Here is a 21,389-nt window from a genome sequence, read left to right on the forward strand (position 1 = left end):
GGCGGTAGCGTCGCTCAAGGAGGTCTACCCAGGAGCCCAGCTGGAGGTCGTGAAGTGGGAGGACACCCCCAGCAAGCCGAGGGCCAGAGCGTGGGTCTCGGTGAAGCCTGCAGAGCCGGATAAGATTCTCCGGATTTTGCAGGTCTGCAACCCCCACCTTCCCACAGCCGATTGGAAGGTGGCCAAGGTAGAGGAGAGCAACGGGCAGAGGCGCCAAATCATCCTCGTCCTGAACGAGGAGTCGGTCAGACTTCTCCACGACACGGAAGGCGCTGTGGACTACGGCTACAAGAAGGTAGTCGTAGTACCGTACAAGTCCGACTCCAAAGGCATGCAACCGACGGTCGAGCCAGACCTGGAGCCCCCGGAGATCCCTAGTATGGAGATCAAGCCTGCGGTGTCAGACGTGGCATCAGTGGTGTCGGATGACATCCTAGATGGTTACGTGTCAGACGTGAGCGATCTCACTAGGGATCTCAAGCACATCGGGGTCGCGGAGGAGCTGGACTCTTGGGAGAGCGACCACGACAGGACAATGGTGGAGGTGAACCTCAGGAATGTCACTGATACTCCTGCAGATAAACCTCCACCATTGTAAGGCAGCATGCGCTGCTCTCCTGCTCCACCTAGCCAAGGGTGGAGCCGACATAGTCCTCATTCAGGAGCCCTGGATCCTCGGAAACAGGGTCTCTGGTCTGAGGACTCCTGACTATAAGCTATACGTAGCTGACTCCGCAGGTAAAACTCGCACCTGCATCCTTGCAAAAAGAGATTTGCACTTATTTTTTCTCCCAAATTTCAGCAATGAAGACCAAACAGCAGTGAGCCTCGAAGGCCAGGGGTGCTCACTGAGAATCTGCTCCACGTACATGGGTCACGACCAACCAGACCCCCCTCCACAGGCGCTCAGGGCGCTAATCACAGACTGCGAGGCCAAGGACACCGGCCTAATCGTAGGGTGCGACGCCAATGCACACCAGTGCCAGTGGGGAAGCACTGACACCAACGAAAGGGGTGAGTACCTTTTCAACTATTTACTGACCACTCAGATGGTCCTTTTAAATAGGGGGAGTGATCCCACCTTCATTATTAAAAACCGCAAGGAGGTCCTGGACCTCACACTTGCCTCTCATGAGTTACACGGGAACATCGTATCCTGGAGGGTCCTGGAAGAGCACTCCTTCTCGGACCACAGGTACGTGGAAACCGTATTCTCTTTTTCACTACCGAGACCGAGATAGAGGGGGGTGGCTGCCGCGTGGTGGCCTATGCGGACGATGTTGCTATAGCATTCTCGGGTAAATTCCCGCAGACGCTGTGTGAGTGCCTGACAAGCACTCTCATGAAGATGTCAAAATGGGCAGACAAATGCGGTCTAGGCGTCAACCCGTCTAAAACGGAACTGGCGCTCTTCACTAGGAAGTACAAAGTTCCGGCACTGATTCCCCCAAGACTATGTGGGGAAGCGCTAATCTTCAGCAACAACGCCAAGTATCTTGGTCTAATCCTCGATAGAAAGCTCGATTGGAAATTGAGCATAGAGGATAGAGTAAAGAAGGCCACAGTAGCCCTCTATACTTGCAGGAAAGCCATCGGACTTTGATGGGGAATGACCCCCTATATAGTTCGGTGGCTTCACACCACCATCATACGACCGATCATGCTCTATGGAGCGGTAGTATGGTGGCCAGCCTTAGACAAAAGGACATGCCTCAATAAACTCAGCAGAGTTCAACGCATGGCAGAGCTATGCATAACTAGCGGGCTACGCACTACTCCAGGGGAAGCCCTGGATACTGTGCTGGACCTCCTCCCCATAGATCTCATGGGAAAGAAAGTGGCAACACTTTCCGCACTCAGAATGCGAGAAGCCAGACTGTGGAAAGCGTCCGCGGTTGGGCACTCTGGAATCCTGACGAGACACCCGCAATTACCAGAGAGGACAGATTATTGTGTCCCTAGTGATCACCTCTCGACGCCTTTCCAGGTATCAATCCCACTTAGGGAGGACTGGGAGATGGGCGAACCAGGACCTGCAAATGCGGTTCACTTCTACACTGATGGCTCAAAGTTAGCGAGCTGAACATCAGTCATTGCTTCAGGCTCCCGGACCACAGCAGTGTGTTCCAAGCGGAGGTTGTAGCCATCAAGGAGGCCATTTCCATCGTCTCCAAACTACTTTTAGACACGCACTTAGTGTGCGTTTTCTCGGACAGCCAAGCAGCTATTAAAGCTCTAGGCTCAATATCGTCGAACTCAGCGACTGTAAATGACTGCCGCAGGTCTCTGCACGAGATCGCAGATCAGTTAGACCTTTTCCTTATATGTGTCCCAGGCCACAGGGACATCGAGGGGAACGACGCCGCCGACGAGCTAGCAAGGCAGGGTACTACAATTCCTCTCCTTATGGAGAGGGAGCAGGTAGCGATGCCTCTGGCTACGTGCAGGCTCCTCACGCACGAATTGTTCGAGCAAAATGCCAATAGGAGATGGCAGCAAACCGTTTCCTGTAAAATCTCAAGATTGATATGGCCATATCGATCGAAGAAGCGCTCAGCCGAGCTGTATAGGCTCAGCAGAGCACAGTGCTCTGCAGTTACTCGAGCCATTACGGGACACTGGCAGATTGGCACTCATGCCTCTAGACGGTCAATCCCTCATAACGACTTCTGCAGGAGTTGTCGCGACGAGGAAGAGGAGGAATCGGTCCCCCACTTCTTCTGCCACTGCCCGGCCCTTGGAAATCGTCGTCTTCGTATTCTCGGGGCCGCTTTCCTCACAGACATTTCGGACCTGTCCGAAATCAAACCGGACACCTTGTCCAGATTCATCCAAGCCTCCGGATGGGACTGCCCTTAATTTGCAACAGCCTGTTTCTCCACGGTTTTTTAGGCACTGGGAAGAGGCACACGCCCATGCGGCACCACAACGGACCTTCTACAGGTCCAAGTGAGCTTGGGAGGGTTTCATCACTCCCCCAGGCTACCGCCTGAACCTAACCTAACCTAATACATAATAAAACCAAATAACAATAAACGATAACATTATACACTGTAGCTGTTAATAGATACTAGTATAAAGGGTTGGAGCGAATTTCAAATGACTAGGATTACAAAGAAATCAACAGTACAGGGTCAGTAGCATTTCGGCGATTCTACGTCAGGTGATTTTGAAGTGAAGCTATGCTATGAAGAAGATCCTCTATCACAGCTCTCGTCGGATGATGAAGGTCCTGATAGGGCGATGCAACAATTAACAGTATAGGGCACAAGCAAACACGCAAAAATATGCGTGATGAAATATCTGTACTTATGCTATTCTTCCCTTTGTGCCGGCATAGGTCGGCGCTTAGCCAAACAATAAATATTTTATTACAATTTAATTTAATGTTCGATAAATTTTGGCATTTAAAGTATGGTTCGGAGCAGCAGCCGTTCGGTCACAGATTTATATTTAATTAACATTACAGAATATACAGTACCCTCTCATCACGAATACTCATAAATACAATAGCCCATGTCACTTCATGTGAATGAATACGACTACATAAAATTACATTAGCAACTAAGAATAGGCAAAAGCACTTGTAAACTCGAACCCACAAAAAGGGATCAAGCAATAAACTATTTACTTTAAAAGAGCCAAGTGCCTAAGTAAATGCTCTGGAATGTAATTTCCTGCAGAGGATAAGTGCTATCTAAAAATACACACTCAAAGGGAGCTTGTGTGTTCCTTCCCATACAATAAGATTACCACTGCTAGCCATATAAGGAAATGCATTTGTTGAATAGAGTTCAGTGTTAGAAACAGTACCACTGCCTGTCACTCATCTTCCATCGAAACATTAGATGCTGTCGCTGTGTCTTCAGGACCTCAATTTGCGCACCGTAGGATTCCCCCTCCGCAGTCCAAATGTTTCAAGTGCTAGTTGCGACAACTAATCTATAGACGGTTTATGTACCGTATTGAATCAATAGCTGCGTTTATAATTTTTTTAGAAATTTCAAATGTAAGATACTTAAGTTATATGCAAAAAGTAGTACCTCTAAAAAAAATAGTAAAAAATACCAGAATTAAAAATTTAAAAAAAAACTTCACCTAAAGAAAAAACATTTTCAGGCACCAAATCTATCATAAAAATTTGGTTTGGTTCCCAGCGGAAATGTGGTGTTGCATAGTTTTTTGTTGTCGCGCTCATGTAAATTTCGCTCTCAATGAATAGACTTAACTAGTTTCTCAGTGCAGTCAAATTTATCATCAAACGAGAGCCAGTAAAAATGATCATCGAACGAGAGCCCAACATCATTTTCCATTACTTAAAATTTCTACAGTTTAGCATCAAAACTCGAAGTTCACTGCCATGGCCTCTAAAAATTGTTCAATGAAACATCGAACAATAAACCACTAAATTTAAATCTAACAACGGAGAACTCTTATCCAACAAGTATTGTTAATATATAAAATAATAAACAAATATGTAACATATTTTTTCATACAAACCTTGTCCCTACAATAAGAAAAGATAAATACCAAGTCAGCCCTTTTTATTAGTCAGAAAAAATAACGAAATCAACATATCGATGGCAAAACTTGCAAAAAACGTCATTAAAATATTAAATTGAAAATTAAGTTTACATGCCTGATAATTTATTGACTAATGCTTAAAATTGATACACCGAATAAAATAGACAAAAGTAGTTTGATTTACGTGTAGTAAATTTTTGAGCACTTGTAAACTTTGAATTCTAAGATTTTCGGCTACTCTATCAAATTGGTCTATTAAAAATATCCAAAGTTCTCATACAATCTCATGCAAAAAATTTTTCAACGCTTAATGAGGGGTTTGGTAGGGAAATATTGATAACATAAATCTCAACACCGGTTCTGATGTCTCTAAAACAACGTTTAAACAACGTATTCCTCGGCAGCTAGTTCTTCTCTTATATCATGGGGTAACAAGGCCATAGCTTCAGTCAGAATTTCGATAAACGAATTGATTTCCAAAATTTTTGATCGATGTCGTTCAATTTCATTACTGAAAAGAAATAAAAAATATTCAATTATATTCATTTGCAAACCTAGAAATAAGGATAGCAACACCTATGTTATTATAATAGCCAAAATTAAGTAAACCTTTTGGAGTGGCTACGCACTCGCTCTCCCTCTCTCTCACACTCTTCCTACCACTCGTCCAGTGAACACCAGCAATCAATAATAGTAATCCCCGCAATCCAACCGCGAAATCTACACTAGCTGTTGGTACGCTCTCTCTCTCTTTCTCTTATTTTCCCCTTTCATACTCTGAGCAAGACTGCCTCTGACCTCTCTAAACAGGCCTCACAATATTACACGTCTGACAAAAGACTTACACTTAACACCGCCCGCCCAAAAAATAAGGATTGGCTGTGATCTACCGTGTGTTCGCATAGTCGAACACATCACAAAAAAACCAAACCAACTTTCAAATTTCAATGGGCGATATTTGGAGACCCCACCAGTGACGCTGCCGCCATACGATGGCCGTGACGTCACTCCAACTTCAAGAAGTCAGCAGCCATCTCCAACGACGAGGCCAGCCGCTACAACGACACTGGCTAACGAGCCAAAGCCAATACCATCGACAATGCATCCCGGGTGGCCGGACCAGCAGCCACTCGGATGCAGCCAATTCGCATTCAACATGGGCATCACACCTTGATGCCAACGCAAAATCCAGCCGACAATGCATCCTGGGTGGCCGGACCAACAGCCACTCGGTTGCAGGAAATTCTCACGCTTCATTGGCAGCACATCCCGATGCCAATGCCAATATCTCCGACAACGCATCCCGGGTGGCCGGACCAGTTCGCCACTCGGTAGATCGCAGCCAATCCTCACATCGATGGCATCACTATGCGATGCCAATGCCAATCCTCTGACAATGCAAGCCAATACCGTAACTTGTGTTACCCAGCCACTTTACAGCCATGTCTGCTACTACACATATGTAGATAAGCAGTAGGCGCCCCACTTGTTGTATAATGTACCATTTCAACGGTATAAACACAATAAAAACCACTCTCTCATTTGAGAGACTGCCAGTTTTGTTCGCATAGTCGAACACATCACAAAGAAATAAGTTGAATGAGTTTTATAGATATTTTAAATTACAATCTATAATTATAATCTAGATACATTCGCTTCTAGCTCTTGCTTAAGCCGGTTGTGTTTTTTTTCTTGCTCCCGCATTCTCCGCCCTTTGCCTAAATAGCATACAACATTGTTGTGACTTTGTTTTGATATATTATCGCATCTCTTTAATTTGATTCTACTTTGTGTTAACCACCAGTGTTTTGTTTGTAAACAAGTGTTTGATATAAATTCAATATTGCAACGTAACGCATCGGACTCGTGCAGGCAATTTGTTATTGTTTTTTGCCCAGTCTGCTTTTCGTTATCGCTTCTTCGGTGTGCACTGTTCTCGCGCATCTCTCGTGAGCATAAGCGGGCTGCTCGCATTGTTGCTCTCACTCTCTCTGGATTGCCTATACTCTCCCTCTCTGTGGACTTTTCTTTTGTGTCTCTGCTTTGGTGAGTTTACTGCTCGTTTTCTGCACTTCGTTGGATCATCTGCTTTGAATTATTGCCGCTGCAGCTGATTGTCTGGCTCGCTCTGCTGTCTGCTCTCCTACTTTACCTGCGATCTCACTCCGTTCTCTTATTATTCGTGCACAGTGATTCTACTACTGTCCATAATGGCAATTGTTTGCAGTGCAAAGAAATGTGAATTCGGTGGTGTTATCATTGGTGATTCATTTCTTAGCTGCTGGCTGTGCGACAATTTTGCCCACATAAAATGTGCTGGTGGTGGAAATTTTGGCCGGCTGAATGATCTGATCTCGAAACGCATGGGCCTGTCTTGGTCATGTCTGGCTTGTCGGGAGATTGAGGCCGAAATGCGCACATTTATGAGACAGACTCGAACTGGGTTTCTGGATGTCCGGAAACAATTTGTGGCTCTCAACGAGAAATTTCTTGCCCTTGAATCACAGTTTCTTGGGCTCAAACTCTTGAGCGAATCGCCTAGACGGAAACTTCCGCATAATGATACCAATCTCTTGCAACCTAATCCGATTGGTACGCCTGCCTCCCACCTTCATCCATCGGAAGCATTTCCGTGTAGTCATGCCACGCCGTTGTCTGTAAATCCGCCAACGGTGGCTCCGGAGTTCTTTACACCGAGCAATGTGCTTCCTTCGAGCACCCAACTTCCCAACAGCATCAATCCCATCCCTGCAGTTTCTGTGGACGTCACTTCTGACGCGGTGAGTGCTCCTAGTGCGGGTGTGCTGGTTGCTGACGACGTCTTGCCAATTCCTGCTCCAATTCCTACTCCAATTCCTGCTACAGCCATTGCTGCCAATTCCTCTGCCCTTGGACCGAGATCTCTTTTAGGAGTGGCTCCACCATCTCGATCTCGCTCGGGACTTCAACTTAAAGCAGTGGTCCCTCGGAAAGCAATATTTGTTTCTCGTCTTATTCCTGAGGCTACAACGGAGGATGTTAAACAACATCTTGCCGCTAAACTTAACACTTCGCCTGCTGATATAGTTGTGACTAAATTTACATTTAAACATAAGCGCAACATATCATCCTTTAAAATTCTTCTCCCTGATTCTTTACTATCCTGTTCTCTAGAACCGTCAATATGGCCTGAGCATACAATTGTGCATGAGTTCCTTCTCAAAGATTCGAACTCGAATCCAAGAATTACCGAACATGCTCCAAAAAACTGATGTACTATTTTTCCATGCACTATCAGAACGTTCGCAGTTTGCTGGGAAAACTGCGTCAAATTCATACTAATAGCGCGTCCTTTGATTTCGATGCCATCGCGTTTACCGAAACCTGGCTTAACTCCTCTGTCAATGATCACGAAATTTTCATTGATAGTTACACTATTTATAGAATGGACCGCCCATCTTTTGCAGGTGGGGTTCTGATTGCAGTTAAATCTGTTTTCTCATCTGAGTTATTCCCATTCAATAACATTCATGGAATTGCATTTGTTGCAGTCAAAGTTCGTGTTGGCTCCGCATTTTTCTATTTAACCTGCTCTTACATTCCTCCCAGGTCTGTTGCTGAGCTTTACTTACACCACCTCTCAGCAATTAATACTGTTGTTTCAGCATTAGGGTGCAATGATCGAATTATTGTCATGGGGGACTTTAAACTCCCATTTCCTTCTTGGCTGCCTTGTGATGACGCTAACCTGTTGTTTCCCAATTGCCATAATGACTTTATCAATGGGCTAACGGATATTTCCCTTGTCCAAATTAATGCCGTTAAAAACATTAGGGACAGACTTCTTGACCTCGTTTTTGTTAACGATGGTTCTCTTGCTACGGTATCTAGAGCAAGCCCAATATCTCTCCCTGAAGATCCTTACCATCCAACTTTGTTGATATCACTGGAGTGTACACAATCTGGAGGTGCTGACAGTTCCATGGCTCTTTGTCACATAAAGTGTTTTCGCAAAACAAACTTTATCGATTTAGATCTACATCTCTCGCGTGTTGATTGGTCGTTTCTTTATTCATTACCGAACATAGATGCAACTGTTAACTCGTTTTATAGTTCTATTTACTCCGCCCTTAATACGTTTGTTCCAGATATCACTGTACCTGTATCGTCCAAGCCTCCCTGGTTCTCCAAGTATTTGTCATCCTTAAAAAATAATAAATCCCGGCTCTATAAAAAGTACCAGAAGTCGGGCTCCACGTTGGCCTTAGCTCTATACTCCTCCGCTCGCTCTCTGTTCCTTGCCGTCAATAGTCAGTGTTATAATCATTACCTTTCACAATGTAGTAGTAACTTTCGTAGTGATCCTAAAAAATTCTATTCGTTCGTTAACTCTAAGCGCAAGTCAAACGTTTTTCCTCCGTCCCTTCATTACCAGAACAAAACAGAAGCTTCTTCTGTTGGTATTGCAAATTTATTCGCTAACTTCTTCCAAACAGCGTACTCGTCTCATATTTACAACGCATCCACTCCGTATCCGTACCAGCTACCTCAAGCTAACAGCATTTTTCTGCCCTTTTTCGAGGAAAGCGTTGTTCTGGAAGGTTTGTCATCTATGGACATATCGTTTTCTGCGGGTCCAGATAAGGTACCAAGTTGCATCTTAAAACACTGTGCCCAGTCCCTTTGCAAACCCTTGACCTTTCTCTTCAACCTCTCCTTGGAACAGTCTTGTCTCCCAGTAATTTGGAATGAGTCCTACATCATTCCGCTTCACAAAAAAGGTTCAAGATCTAACATTGAAAACTATCGTGGTATCGCAAAGCTTTCCGCCATCCCGAAGCTTCTTGAGTTCCTGGTCACCCGGCAACTGCAACATCTTTGTTGCAGCTTGATATCTCCGTCGCAACACGGTTTTTTCAGACATCGTTCAACATCGACTAACCTTCTTGAGTTTTCTAACCTAATCCACCGGGGTTTTCAAATTGGTTTGCAGACGGATGTAGTTTTTACGGACTTCAGCAAGGCATTCGATTCTGTGAACCATGCTCTGCTTATTCAAAAGCTCTCTTTATTAGGGTTCCCAACGAATCTTCTAGATTGGATTTTGTCCTATCTCTCTAACCGTACTCAACGTGTTTTGTTTTCTAAAGTGTTGTCAAATACTGTTAATGTTACTTCAGGTGTGCCACACGGAAGTCATCTGGGCCCGCTTCTGTTTATTTTATTCGCTTCTAGCTCTTGCTTAAGCCGGTTGTGTTTTTTTTCTTGCTCCCGCATTCTCCGCCCTTTGCCTAAATATCATACAACATTGTTGTGTCTTTGTTTTGATTTATTATCGCATCTCTTTAATTTGATTCTACTTTGTGTTAACCACCAGTGTTTTGTTTGTAAACAAGTGTTTGATATAAATTCATTATTGCAACGTAACGCTTCGGACTCGTGCAGGCAATTTGTTATTGTTTTTTGCCCAGTCTGCTTTTCGTTATCGCTTTTTCGGTGTGCACTGTTCTCACGCATCAGCGTTTGCATCGCCCACACTCTCTCGTGAGCATACGCGGGCTTCTCGCATTGTTGCTCTCACTCTCTCTGGATTGCCTATACTCTCCCTCTCTGTGGACTTTTCTTTTGTGTCTCTGCTTTGGTGAGTTTACTGCTCGTTTTCTGCACTTCGTTGGATCATCTGCTTTGAATTATTGCCGCTGCAGCTGATTGTCTGGCTCGCTCTGCTGTCTGCTCTCCTACTTTACCTGCGATCTCACTCCGTTCTCCTATTAGTCGTGCACAGTGATTCTACTGCTGTCAATAATGGCAATCGTTTGTAGTGCAAAGAAATGTGAATTCGGTGGTGTTATCATTGGTGATTCATTTCTTAGCTGCTGGCTGTGCGACAATTTTTCCCACATAAAATGTGCTGGTGGTGGAAATTTTGGCCGGCTGAATGATCTGATCTCGAAACGCATGGGCCTGTCTTGGTCATGTCTGGCTTGTCGGGAGATTGAGGCCGAAATGCGCACATTTATGAGACAGACTCGAACTGGGTTTCTGGATGTCCGGAAACAATTTGTGGCTCTCAACGAGAAATTTCTTGCCCTTGAATCACAGTTTCTTGGGCTCAAACTCTTGAGCGAATCGCCTAGACGGAAAATTCCGCATAATGATACCAATCTCTTGCAACCTAATCCGATTGGTACGCCTGCCTCCCACCTTCATCCATCGGAAGCATTTCCGTGTAGTCATGCCACGCCGTTGTCTGTAAATCCGCCAACGGTGGCTCCGGAGTTCTTTACACCGAGCAATGTGCTTCCTTCGAGCACCCAACTTCCCAACAGCATCAATCCCATCCCTGCAGTTTCTGTGGCCGTCACTTCTGACGCGGTGAGTGCTCCTAGTGCGGGTGTGCTGGTTGCTGACGACGTCTTGCCAATTCCTGCTCCAATTCCTACTCCAATTCCTGCTACAGCCATTGCTGCCAATTCCTCTGCCCTTGGACCGAGATCTCTTTTAGGAGTGGCTCCACCATCTCGATCTCGCTCGGGACTTCAACTTAAAGCAGTGGTCCCTCGGAAAGCAATATTTGTTTCTCGTCTTATTCCTGAGGCTACAACGGAGGATGTTAAACAACATCTTGCCGCTAAACTTAACACTTCGCCTGCTGATATAGTTGTGACTAAATTTACATTTAAACATAAGCGCAACATATCATCCTTTAAAATTCTTCTCCCTGATTCTTTACTATCCTGTTCTCTAGAACCGTCAATATGGCCTGAGCATACAATTGTGCATGAGTTCCTTCTCAAAGATTCGAACTCGAATCCAAGAATTACCGAACATGCTCCAAAAAACTGATGTACTATTTTTCCATGCACTATCAGAACGTTCGCAGTTTGCTGGGAAAATTGCGTCAAATTCATACTAATAGCGCGTCCTTTGATTTCGATGCCATCGCGTTTACCGAAACCTGGCTTAACTCCTCTGTCAATGATCATGAAATTTTCATTGATAGTTACACTATTTATAGAATGGACCGCCCATCTTTTGCAGGTGGGGTTCTGATTGCAGTTAAATCTGTTTTCTCATCTGAGTTATTCCCATTCAGTAACATTCATGGAATTGAATTTGTTGCAGTCAAAGTTCGTGTTGGCTCCGCATTTTTCTATTTAACCTGCTCTTACATTCCTCTCAGGTCTGATGCTGAGCTTTACTTACACCACCTCTCAGCAATTAATAAGGTTGTTTCTGCATTAGGGTGCAATGATCGAATTATTGCCATGGGGGACTTTAACCTCCCATTTCTTTCTTGGCTGCGTTGTAATGACGCTAACCTGTTGTTTCCCAATTGCCATAATGACTTTATCAATGGGCTAACGGATAATTCCCTTGTCCAAATTAATGCCGTTAAAAACATTAGGGACAGACTTCTTGACCTCGTTTTTGTTAATGATGGTTCTCTTGCTACGGTATCTAGAGCAAGCCCAATATCCCTCCCTGAAGATCCTTACCATCCAACTTTGTTGATATCACTGGAGTGTACACAATCTGGAGGTGCTGACAGTTCCATGGCTCCTTGTCACATAAAGTGTTTTCGCAAAACAAACTTTATTGATTTAGATCTACATCTCTCGCGTGTTGATTGGTCGTTTCTTTATTCATTACCGAACATAGACGCAACTGTTAACTCGTTTTATAGTTCTATTTACTCCGCCCTTAATACGTTTGTTCCAGATATCACTGTACCTGTATCGTCCAAGCCTCCCTGGTTCTCCAAGTATTTGTCATACTTAAAAAATAATAAATCCCGGCTCTATAAAAAGTACCAGAAGTCGGGCTCCACGTTGGCCTTAGCTCTATACTCCTCCGCTCGCTCTCTGTTCCTTGCCGTCAATAATCAGTGTTATAATCATTACCTTTCACAATGTAGTAGTAACTTTCGTAGTGATCCTAAAAAATTCTATTCGTTCGTTAACTCTAAGCGCAAGTCAAACGATTTTCCTCCGTCCCTTCATTACCAGAACAAAAGAGAAGCTTCTGCTGTTGGTATTGCAAATTTATTCGCTAACTTTTTCCAAACAACGTACTCGTCTCATATTTACAACGCATCCACTCCGTATCCGTACCAGCTACCTCAAGCTAACAGCATTTTTCTGCCCTTTTTCGAGGAAAGCGTTGTTCTGCGGGTCCAGATAAGGTACCAAGTTGCATCTTAAAGCACTGTGTCCAGTCCCTTTTCAAACCCTTGACCTTTCTCTTCAACCTCTCCTTGGAACAGTCTTGTCTCCCAGTAATTTGGAATGAGTCCTACATCATTCCGCCTCACAAAAAAGGTTCAAGATCAAACATTGAAAACTATCGTGGTATCGCAAAGCTTTCCGCCATCCCGAAGCTTCTTGAGTTCCTGGTCACCCGGCAACTGCAACATCTTTGTTGCAGCTTGATATCTCCGTCGCAACACGGTTTTTTCAGACATCGTTCAACATCGACTAACCTTCTTGAGTTTTCTAACCTAATCCACCGTGGTTTTCAAATTGGTTTGCAGACGGATGTAGTTTTTACGGACTTCAGCAAGGCATTCGATTCTGTGAACCATGCTCTGCTTATTCAAAAGCTCTCTTTATTAGGGTTCCCAACGAATCTTCTAGATTGGATTTTGTCCTATCTCTCTAACCGTACTCAACGTGTTTTGTTTTCTAACGTGTTGTCAAATACTGTTAATGTTACTTCAGGTGTGCCACAGGGAAGTCATCTGGGCCCGCTTCTGTTTATTTTATTTGTGAACGACCTTCCTCAAGTTATAACATACTCTACTACACTAATGTATGCTGATGATGTCAAAATCTGTCTTTCTTACTCTGATTGGTATTTACACACACGCCTTCAACTTGATCTAAGTGAACTACTATTGTGGTGTTCAACTAATCTTCTTTTTCTGAACCTTTCCAAATGCAAACTTATGACATTTTACCGTCGCGCTCCTCATTTTGTCCCATATGTTCTAGGAAATCATGTCCTTGAGCGAATTTCGAGTTCAAATGACCTCGGAGTCCTTTTTGATCATAAGATGTGTTTCAACACCCATATAGCTGCAACTGTAAATAAAGCTAAGGGTGTTTTAGCGTTCATCAAGCGTTGGTCCAAGGAGTTTGACGACCCGTACGTTACGAAACAACTGTACATCTCGTTAGTACGTCCTATATTGGAGTATTGTTCTTGTGTGTGGAGCCCGCAGTATAAAGAGCAGCAGGTTGTTATTGAATCCGTGCAAAAGCAATTTTTGCCCTTCGGAACTTTAACTGGGACTCGGGTAGAATCTTGCCACCCTACCAGTCTAGGCTATAATCTATAGTTTAAAATATCTATAAATTATAAGCCATAATTTAAAATATTTATAAAACTAGCTAACCCGCAGACGTTCTGCCGCGCAATAAAAAATGTTCATAATTAGTTGTGGCTTATTTATAGCGAACAATTTCTAGATGACCCGTTTTTATTTTTATGTTTATGTATTTATTTTTGTATTTGAACGATTCTTTTTTTTACTTTTTTAGGATTCCTTTTTTTTTTCAGTCAAGCGCTTTGTGATATACAACATATACAATATTAGATTTGTGGTGAAAGTGGATGTGTGTAACGTCCAGAAGGAAGCTTTTCCGACCCCATAAAGTGTACATATTCTTGATCAGCATCAATAGCCGAGTCGATTGAGCCATGACTGTCTGTCCGTCCCTATGAGCGCCTAGTGCTCCGAGACTATAAAAGCTAGAGCAACGATATTTTGTATCCAGACTTCTGTGAAATGTCACTGGTAAAAGTGTACTTCAAAACTCTCTCTAAGTTTTATTCACAATAAGCTGTGCAGCAGCGCATGTTACTCGACCTCGTTATGTTGCTCCATAATTTGGGTGCATGTAACTATGTTAGGCGGTAGATCTCAAAGGGTAGCGACTTCATTCATTTCCTTCACAATTTAAAACTAACTTTTTCAAACCTGCGGCTGCATCGACCGCTGTACCGACATTCCGGCGGCCTTGAACGAGCGCACGTCGGTCTTTAATCCGATGGTAGATGGGCCAATTTATGAATGGGGCGCTTAATGACGCCCGCTCCTGTCCGCACCTCGGCCACCCTGACCCTTCCATCCGGTCCTTCGCCGGTGATCCACCGCTGCGGCGGCGTGTGGACTTCGTGGACCACCACCATGGCCCCGACCTCGATGTTGTGCTCTGTCGTTTGACACTTGCTGCGACGCTGGGGGCTGTGGACGTAGTCCTTCGACCAGGCCTGCCAGAACCGCCGTTTGAGCTCTGAGAGCAGATGACATCTCTTGGTAAAGGTGGTACCGCTGCTCAGTGCGTCTGGCTCGAATACTTGCGGCAGTGAGCAAAAGGCCTGGCCTATCAGCAAGTGGCCTGGCGTAAGCACCTCTCCGTCGTTGGGATCTGTGCTGGCCGGAGTGAGTGGCGTGGAGTTCTGAATGGCCTCTTCCTCGAGTGGGATGAATTTTCACTCCACCCCTCCGCAGGCTGGTCTGCTGCTCCTCCAAAGCTTCCTGCCACTTCCTCAGCTCGTTCCGGGCTCAGATGAAGTTGGTCCCGTTGTCGGAATATATCCTCTGCGGAATGCCACGTCTTGCGATGAAACTTTTAAACTATATAAGAAAACCATTAGTGGACAGGTCCGGAACAAGCTCTAAAAGGACGAGCTTCGAAGCGAAACAAACAAATACCGCGATATACATTTTGACGGGCGGACGTCCTCAAATCCGAAGCGAGACATTAATAGGACTACAAAAATCCACCCCACAAATCAGGAATGGACGACCTTCTCTATTTTGGTTTGTAGCGAAAGTGCATTTAAGACCCAAATCTCCTGTCTCAGCAGACTGACCTGTGTCTTTGCATGGGCATAACAATTTTTTAAGTGCAAATTCCTCAAAAACAGTTCGACTAAGTGACTCTTGGCGGGCAGTAGAATTATAAACTTGGCCTCAAGTGGCACAGGCGCATGCAACAACCTGCCTCCCACCCTGATAAGCGAAAACATTCTCCCTTTTTCGGACATCTTTTGGACCCGTTCGTCTATCATTTGCAGGCTTGGCGGCAGAGCCTGTTTCTTTTTTAACTGGTTAAACTCCTGCGGAAAGACACTTCGTTGAACCAGCTCCATCAGTTTGAGGGACGATTGCTGCAACTCCATTACAGTCAACTCCCTGGAGCGCTCTTTTTGCCTGTCGATTTTTTTTTAAAAACGGTACACATAGGCAAATACTCGAACTAATTTAGTGTACGACGAAAAACGAGCAAATATCTGATTGGGAAAGTCCTCAACACCAATTAAAACTTGGGCGGACTTTTGTACCTCGGAATCCCTTACATCGGCTGGGATGTTAAAGTGCGACAGCGAAGGCACATGACGCCATGTAATACCTTCTGATAGCTCTTGAATTGTGACACGAAAACAGCAAGCGACGACGGCGGAGTCTTTATCCAATGTAGCGTTATTCCGGAGTCCGTCCAGAAATAAACACTCTCGATTCTGCATTTGTCAAGGACTTGTTTGGGCGACGAAACTATGACTATTTAACCTCGAGTAGATTGTAGTCGACACTTCACTCCTCGAGAACGAGCTTGACTTTCCTACGGGTGTTATTGTCAAGCAACGGTAGCCCTTGACAACCTTAGAGACTGCGCCAGGCTTTCCGGACAGAAATTGACCTGCGAGTCTGAGTCCAATAGTGATCTTGCGAACTGAAATTGGCCAAACCTGTTTTGAACTTGGCCATTGCTGTGGCCAGGATGACGTGCTCAGGCTCATTTGAAACACGTTCAACCTGCGCAGGATGTGACGAAGCCTGCTCTCTATTACCCTGACCTTGCGCCTTATCGATGCAATAGTGTGTGGTGGACCTGTGAACAAACTCTGCACTTAGAGGATGTGCACTGGGAAACCCTATGCCCAGATTGAAGGCAATTATGCACAGCTGCTTGCCCTTTGCGAGTTCGAGCCGCTGCAACACGGGTATCACCCGAAATCCATGACAATTTAGAATCGAGTGGTTGGAGCCACAATATATGGACTTTGGATCGATAGACTTTTCTGCCCTTGCATTAAAGTTTTTGCACAATCGGACCAGCAGAGCAGCACATCATAGTCCATCTGCTCATTATATTTCGATTTCGTATATGAATCGACCTGCGACAACGCCAGATTATGATTATGATTATGGCGTTAACAACCTCTCGCTCGTCTCCTAATGATAAGAGCTACTCGAAAATTGCTGACACAGAATCTATAACTAATCGCAGAGAACACGCGGACGGATTTGTCATAGCCGAGAATTCAAACAACTGGGCAGGTGTATCGAAATATATTAAGCACTTGTTGTCACCTTTGCCACCTTCACCTTTGCCACCTTTCTAAAGCCTTCGAATAGTTTGCATCTGAGACTTGGGATGCCTGTGTCGTTCCCAAGGCTTCATCGGACAACCACGAAATGAGATGGTTGAATTTCTCAATAATGGACAACGACCGGTCGGAATCTACCAAAATTTCCAACAAATTAAGTCCGCGTGCTTGGCAAATTAGAACGGTGCTGCACGGGAACTAAATTTCCTTGTGTTTGGGAAGACCTGTTTGGTGCTGCCGACTTGTACAACGCCTTTGTAATCACACACGTTTCTTCTAATGCCGACCTTTCCGAGTAATCTGGATCTAAACTGTCGATCTCGGACTGCAGGGCCATTGCTTCCAAACGCGAAGCATCGTACGATGCTCCATATGATATAAAGCCAGGTTGCATCCTCAGTAATTTTCGTCATGCAGCCTCAGTATGGCAGCTAAAGCTCTGCTTTCAGGGCGGTCGTTACAAAGTACATTACTGACTATCATCCGCATTACAATATTAATGTGTAATTAAGGTGGAATGTACCGAAGAATATAAATTAAGCTTTGTTTTATAGATATCAGCGAATCGATATGCTATTATGCGCTGGTTTTTTTTTTTTACTTGTTTTCCATTCGTTCGAACCATTGCTCATAGCAGTTTTTCCATTCCTTTTGAGACACCTCCAAAACATGGTTTTAGTCGCGTACCACTCAGAATTGACAGTCTTACGTAGCTTTAGTGGAACAATGGCTACATGACCCATTCTCCCCAAAAAAGAGGCGACCATTTGCTTCAAAGTGCTTCGTGTTCAAACAACTTTTGTTGGATTTGGCTCATCTTGGAACACCCACACGGTCGATTGCTGTTAAGTTTCCGGCTCATACGCATATATCCATGTTTCATCACCTATCAAGATTTTATATATATTTCGACGTTGACATGCAATGACTGCATCTTTCAAGAGGCGATGCAGTTACTGCACCGTCAAGTGGCCCGTGTGACACCAGCAGAAGGCTGATACGCGCGGATCCCAGGCAAAACGCAGCCCTCCTCCCGCCCAATCGACCGAGGGGCGTTGCCACATGACGCGCAGCGCGTAGTCGAACCGAGCACAAACATGCAGGAAAGACTAATATTCGAGAAAAACTAGCAATACACTTACTAAGAAACTAAGCATGCATTCAAAACACAAAAACACAAATACCACTACAATTACTAATTACTAGAAGGTCTGTGAGGATTAGTAACTTAATAAGGGAATTATCATCCGAGCATAAGACCCTAAACGGTGCATACAAGGAATAATTCTGCATGAAGGTGGAATGAAAGTGGAAAGGAACAACGTTATAAACTTTCTAGTTAGTCCAATAGGAATCGTGAAGTTTATGCGGCCCAACAGTTCAGGGCTGTCTATGTCACCCCTGATCACGTTGTGCACAAAAATCACACCAAGCATTTTTCTACGGTTAACTAAGCTTAAATTAAACGTTGACATGCAATGACTGCATCTTTCAAGAGGCGATGCAGTTACTGCACCGTCAAGTGGCCCGTGTGACACCAGCAGAAGGCTGTTACGCGCGGATCCCAGGCAAAACGCAGCCCTCCTCCCGCCCAACCGACCGAGGGGCGCTGCCGCATGACGCGCGGTGCGTATCCGAACCAAACGCGAACATGCAAGAAAGATAGCTATTAGACTAACATTCGAGGAAAATTAGTACTAAACTTACTAAGAAACTAAGCATGCAATCAAAATACAAATACCACTACAGTTACTAATTAATAGAAAGGTGTGTAAGGATTAATAATTTAATAAGAGGAAGAGAATTAGTTGTGGATATAATATGGTAGAGGGAATTATAATCCGAGCATAAGACCTTAAACGGTTCATGCAAGGAATAATTCGATCTACAAAGTGGAAGGAACAACGGTATAAAATTTCTAGTCAGTCTAATGAAGTTTATGCGGCTCAACAGATCAGGGCTGTCTATGTCACCCCTGATCAAGTTGTGCATAAATATCACACCAAGCATTTTTCTACGGATGGGAGGTTTACTAATAGTAGTCTACTAGAGTAAGATGGGAGTCTTACACCCGCATCCCAGTTAAGGCCCCGCAGAGCAAAGAGTAAAAAGTTTTTCTGTACTGATTCTATACGGTCCTGGTGTACTTTGTACTGAGGGCACCATACACAGGAGCCGTATTCTAAGATCGGACGAACAAGCGAGGTATAGAGAGTCTTTGTTATATAGGGGTCGTCAAATTCCTTTGACCACCTCTTTATAAACCCAAGCACGCCCATGGCCTTATTTACCATGGTAGAAATGTGTTCGGAAAACTTTAACTTGGGGTCTAACATAACACCCAGATCATCCACCAGGGTAATTCTCTCAAGAGAACCACCAAATAGGGTGTAGGGAGCCAACAAAGGGCTAGAACGATGAAATGTCATAACTTTGCATTTCGAGGCATTAAGGTGTAACAAGTTTGCACAACACCATGACTGAAAGTTATTGAGATCGGATTGCAAGCTAGAATGAAATGAAATGTCCTTGTACTGGACACAGAGTTTAACATCATCCGCATACATAAGTACTCGAGAGTATGTTAATACTGAAGGTAAGTCATTAATAAAGAGTGTGAAGAGTAAGGGGCCTAGATGGCTGCCTTGTGGTACTCCCGAAGAAACCTTCACTGGTAAAGAGAGGGAGTTTTTGAAGAGGGCTCTTTGAGACCTAGAACAAAGATAGCTAGAAATCCATCTCAGGAGGTTGGGCGGAAACCCTAAAAGGTCAAGTTTATGAGCTAAAAGGGAATGGTTTACAGAGTCGTATGCTTTACTAAAGTCGGTGTAAATAACATCCGTCTGTAAGTTACATTGAAAGCCTTTAATAATGAAAGAGGTAAACTCTTACAAGTTCGTGGTGGTTGATCGCCGCCTTATAAATCCATGCTGAGTTGGAGATATAAGTGACTTGCAGAGATGTTGCAAGTGCGGAGCTAAAACCTTCTCAAACATTTTAGGAATAGCGGATAACTTTGCTATACCTCTATAATTTTTTGCATCAGACTTGATACCTTTTTTATGGAGAGGAATTATAAACGATTCCTTCCAGATCGGGGGGAAGCAAGAAGAATCAATGGACAGGTTGAATAGTTTAAGCAAAGGTCCACACAGAGCCTCGGCGCAGTACCTGAGTACACAACCTGGAACCCCGTCTGGACCCGGTGAAAACACCGGCTTAACTAGTCGAAGATCATGAAGTAGGGAACATTCATTTAACAAGGGACTGAAAATGCCGTTCGACCTCGGTAAACCGTATGGGTACGGATGACCAGAGTAGCTTTCCTCAGAATAGGTGGTTTGGAAGAATTGGGCAAAAAGATCGGCAATTGCCTGATCATTATTTGCCGACGTATTACAAAATGATAGCGAGGATGGGTGTGCGGACGTTCTACGCTTACTATTTACGAAGCTGTAAAACTGTTTAGGGTCCTGAGAAAAACGTATCCTGCATCGAGATAGGTAGTTCTTATAGCATTGAGCATTAAGAACTGAAAAGTTTGACCGAGCTAATACATAGCGAGAGTGAGAAGTAGGAGAACCCACTTCTTGAAATTTTTTATAAAGTCTTGATTTTAAGTTTTTTAGACTGGATAACTCTTTGGTAAACCAAGGGGGTTTTCCAGATCTAGTCGGACAAGAAAGCGGGACACAAGAATCGAAAAATGTGCCAAGAGCATTGATATCAATGCACAAGTACAAAGCGGACCAATCAAAATCCCTAATGAGGTTATTAAGCTTCGCAAACTCGGCTTTACGAAAGCAGCGGACACGTTCGGGCAGCCTACTCGACCGATCCAATACAGTTGGTCCTATATCTAGCGACACCTCGAAAGTAGGGTGGTAGGCGTCTTCAGGTATAGTGAGCGGAAGGGCTCGGGTTAACAACACTATGGTCGGATCCGATACAAAGCACAGATCAAGCAATCGACCCAAGGAATTTTTCACATGGTTGACTTGAGACAGGGATAGGTCAAGCAAGCCGTCAAAAAAGTCATGTCGTGACATGGGCACTAGGATACTAGACTCGTTTACCGAAGACCAAACAGTTCCTGGCAAGTTGAAGTCACCAAGAACTATCATACGATCTTTATCAGATAGCGAGGAAGAAACGGCGGTTAAAGCGGACAAGTGCTGCTCATAAATTGAAATATCCGAAGAAGGTGGGATATACGAGCAAGTAATGAATATAGCGAAAGCGGGAAGAATCAGTTTTACACACAGGAATTCCAGTTCCTGTTGAACTTGGACTGTGAAGTGTTCCGACGTGAAGTAAGAGTCCACTGCAATTAGAACCCCCCTGCACGTCGAGACGAACGGTCCTTTCTAAAAGTTGTGTACCGACCTGCCAAAACCTCGGAACTAAGAATGTCCGGCTTTAACCAGGTTTCAGTAAACACAATAACGTGGGAAGCAAATGCAACACTATCCCGGAAAAGAATGCTG

At 44.3% G+C, this 21,389-nt stretch overlaps 1 protein-coding gene across 1 annotated transcript in view; it reads right to left on the reverse strand.

The window, feature by feature from the left end:
- Positions 1 to 4,616: 4,616 nt before the first annotated feature.
- LOC117189233 (dynein regulatory complex subunit 3) overlaps positions 4,617 to 21,389 on the reverse strand; it is a 61,978-nt gene continuing 45,205 nt past the window's right edge. Inside the window, exon 6 of the mRNA XM_033394364.1 lies at positions 4,617 to 5,035. Within this exon, the coding sequence (XP_033250255.1) occupies positions 4,906 to 5,035 (130 nt within the window). The 3' untranslated portion in view covers positions 4,617 to 4,905. The remainder of the gene's footprint in view (positions 5,036 to 21,389) is intronic.

This window comes from Drosophila miranda, chromosome 5 (genome assembly GCF_003369915.1).
Source record: "Drosophila miranda strain MSH22 chromosome 5, D.miranda_PacBio2.1, whole genome shotgun sequence".
In the NCBI taxonomy this organism is placed as follows: domain Eukaryota; kingdom Metazoa; phylum Arthropoda; class Insecta; order Diptera; family Drosophilidae; genus Drosophila; species Drosophila miranda.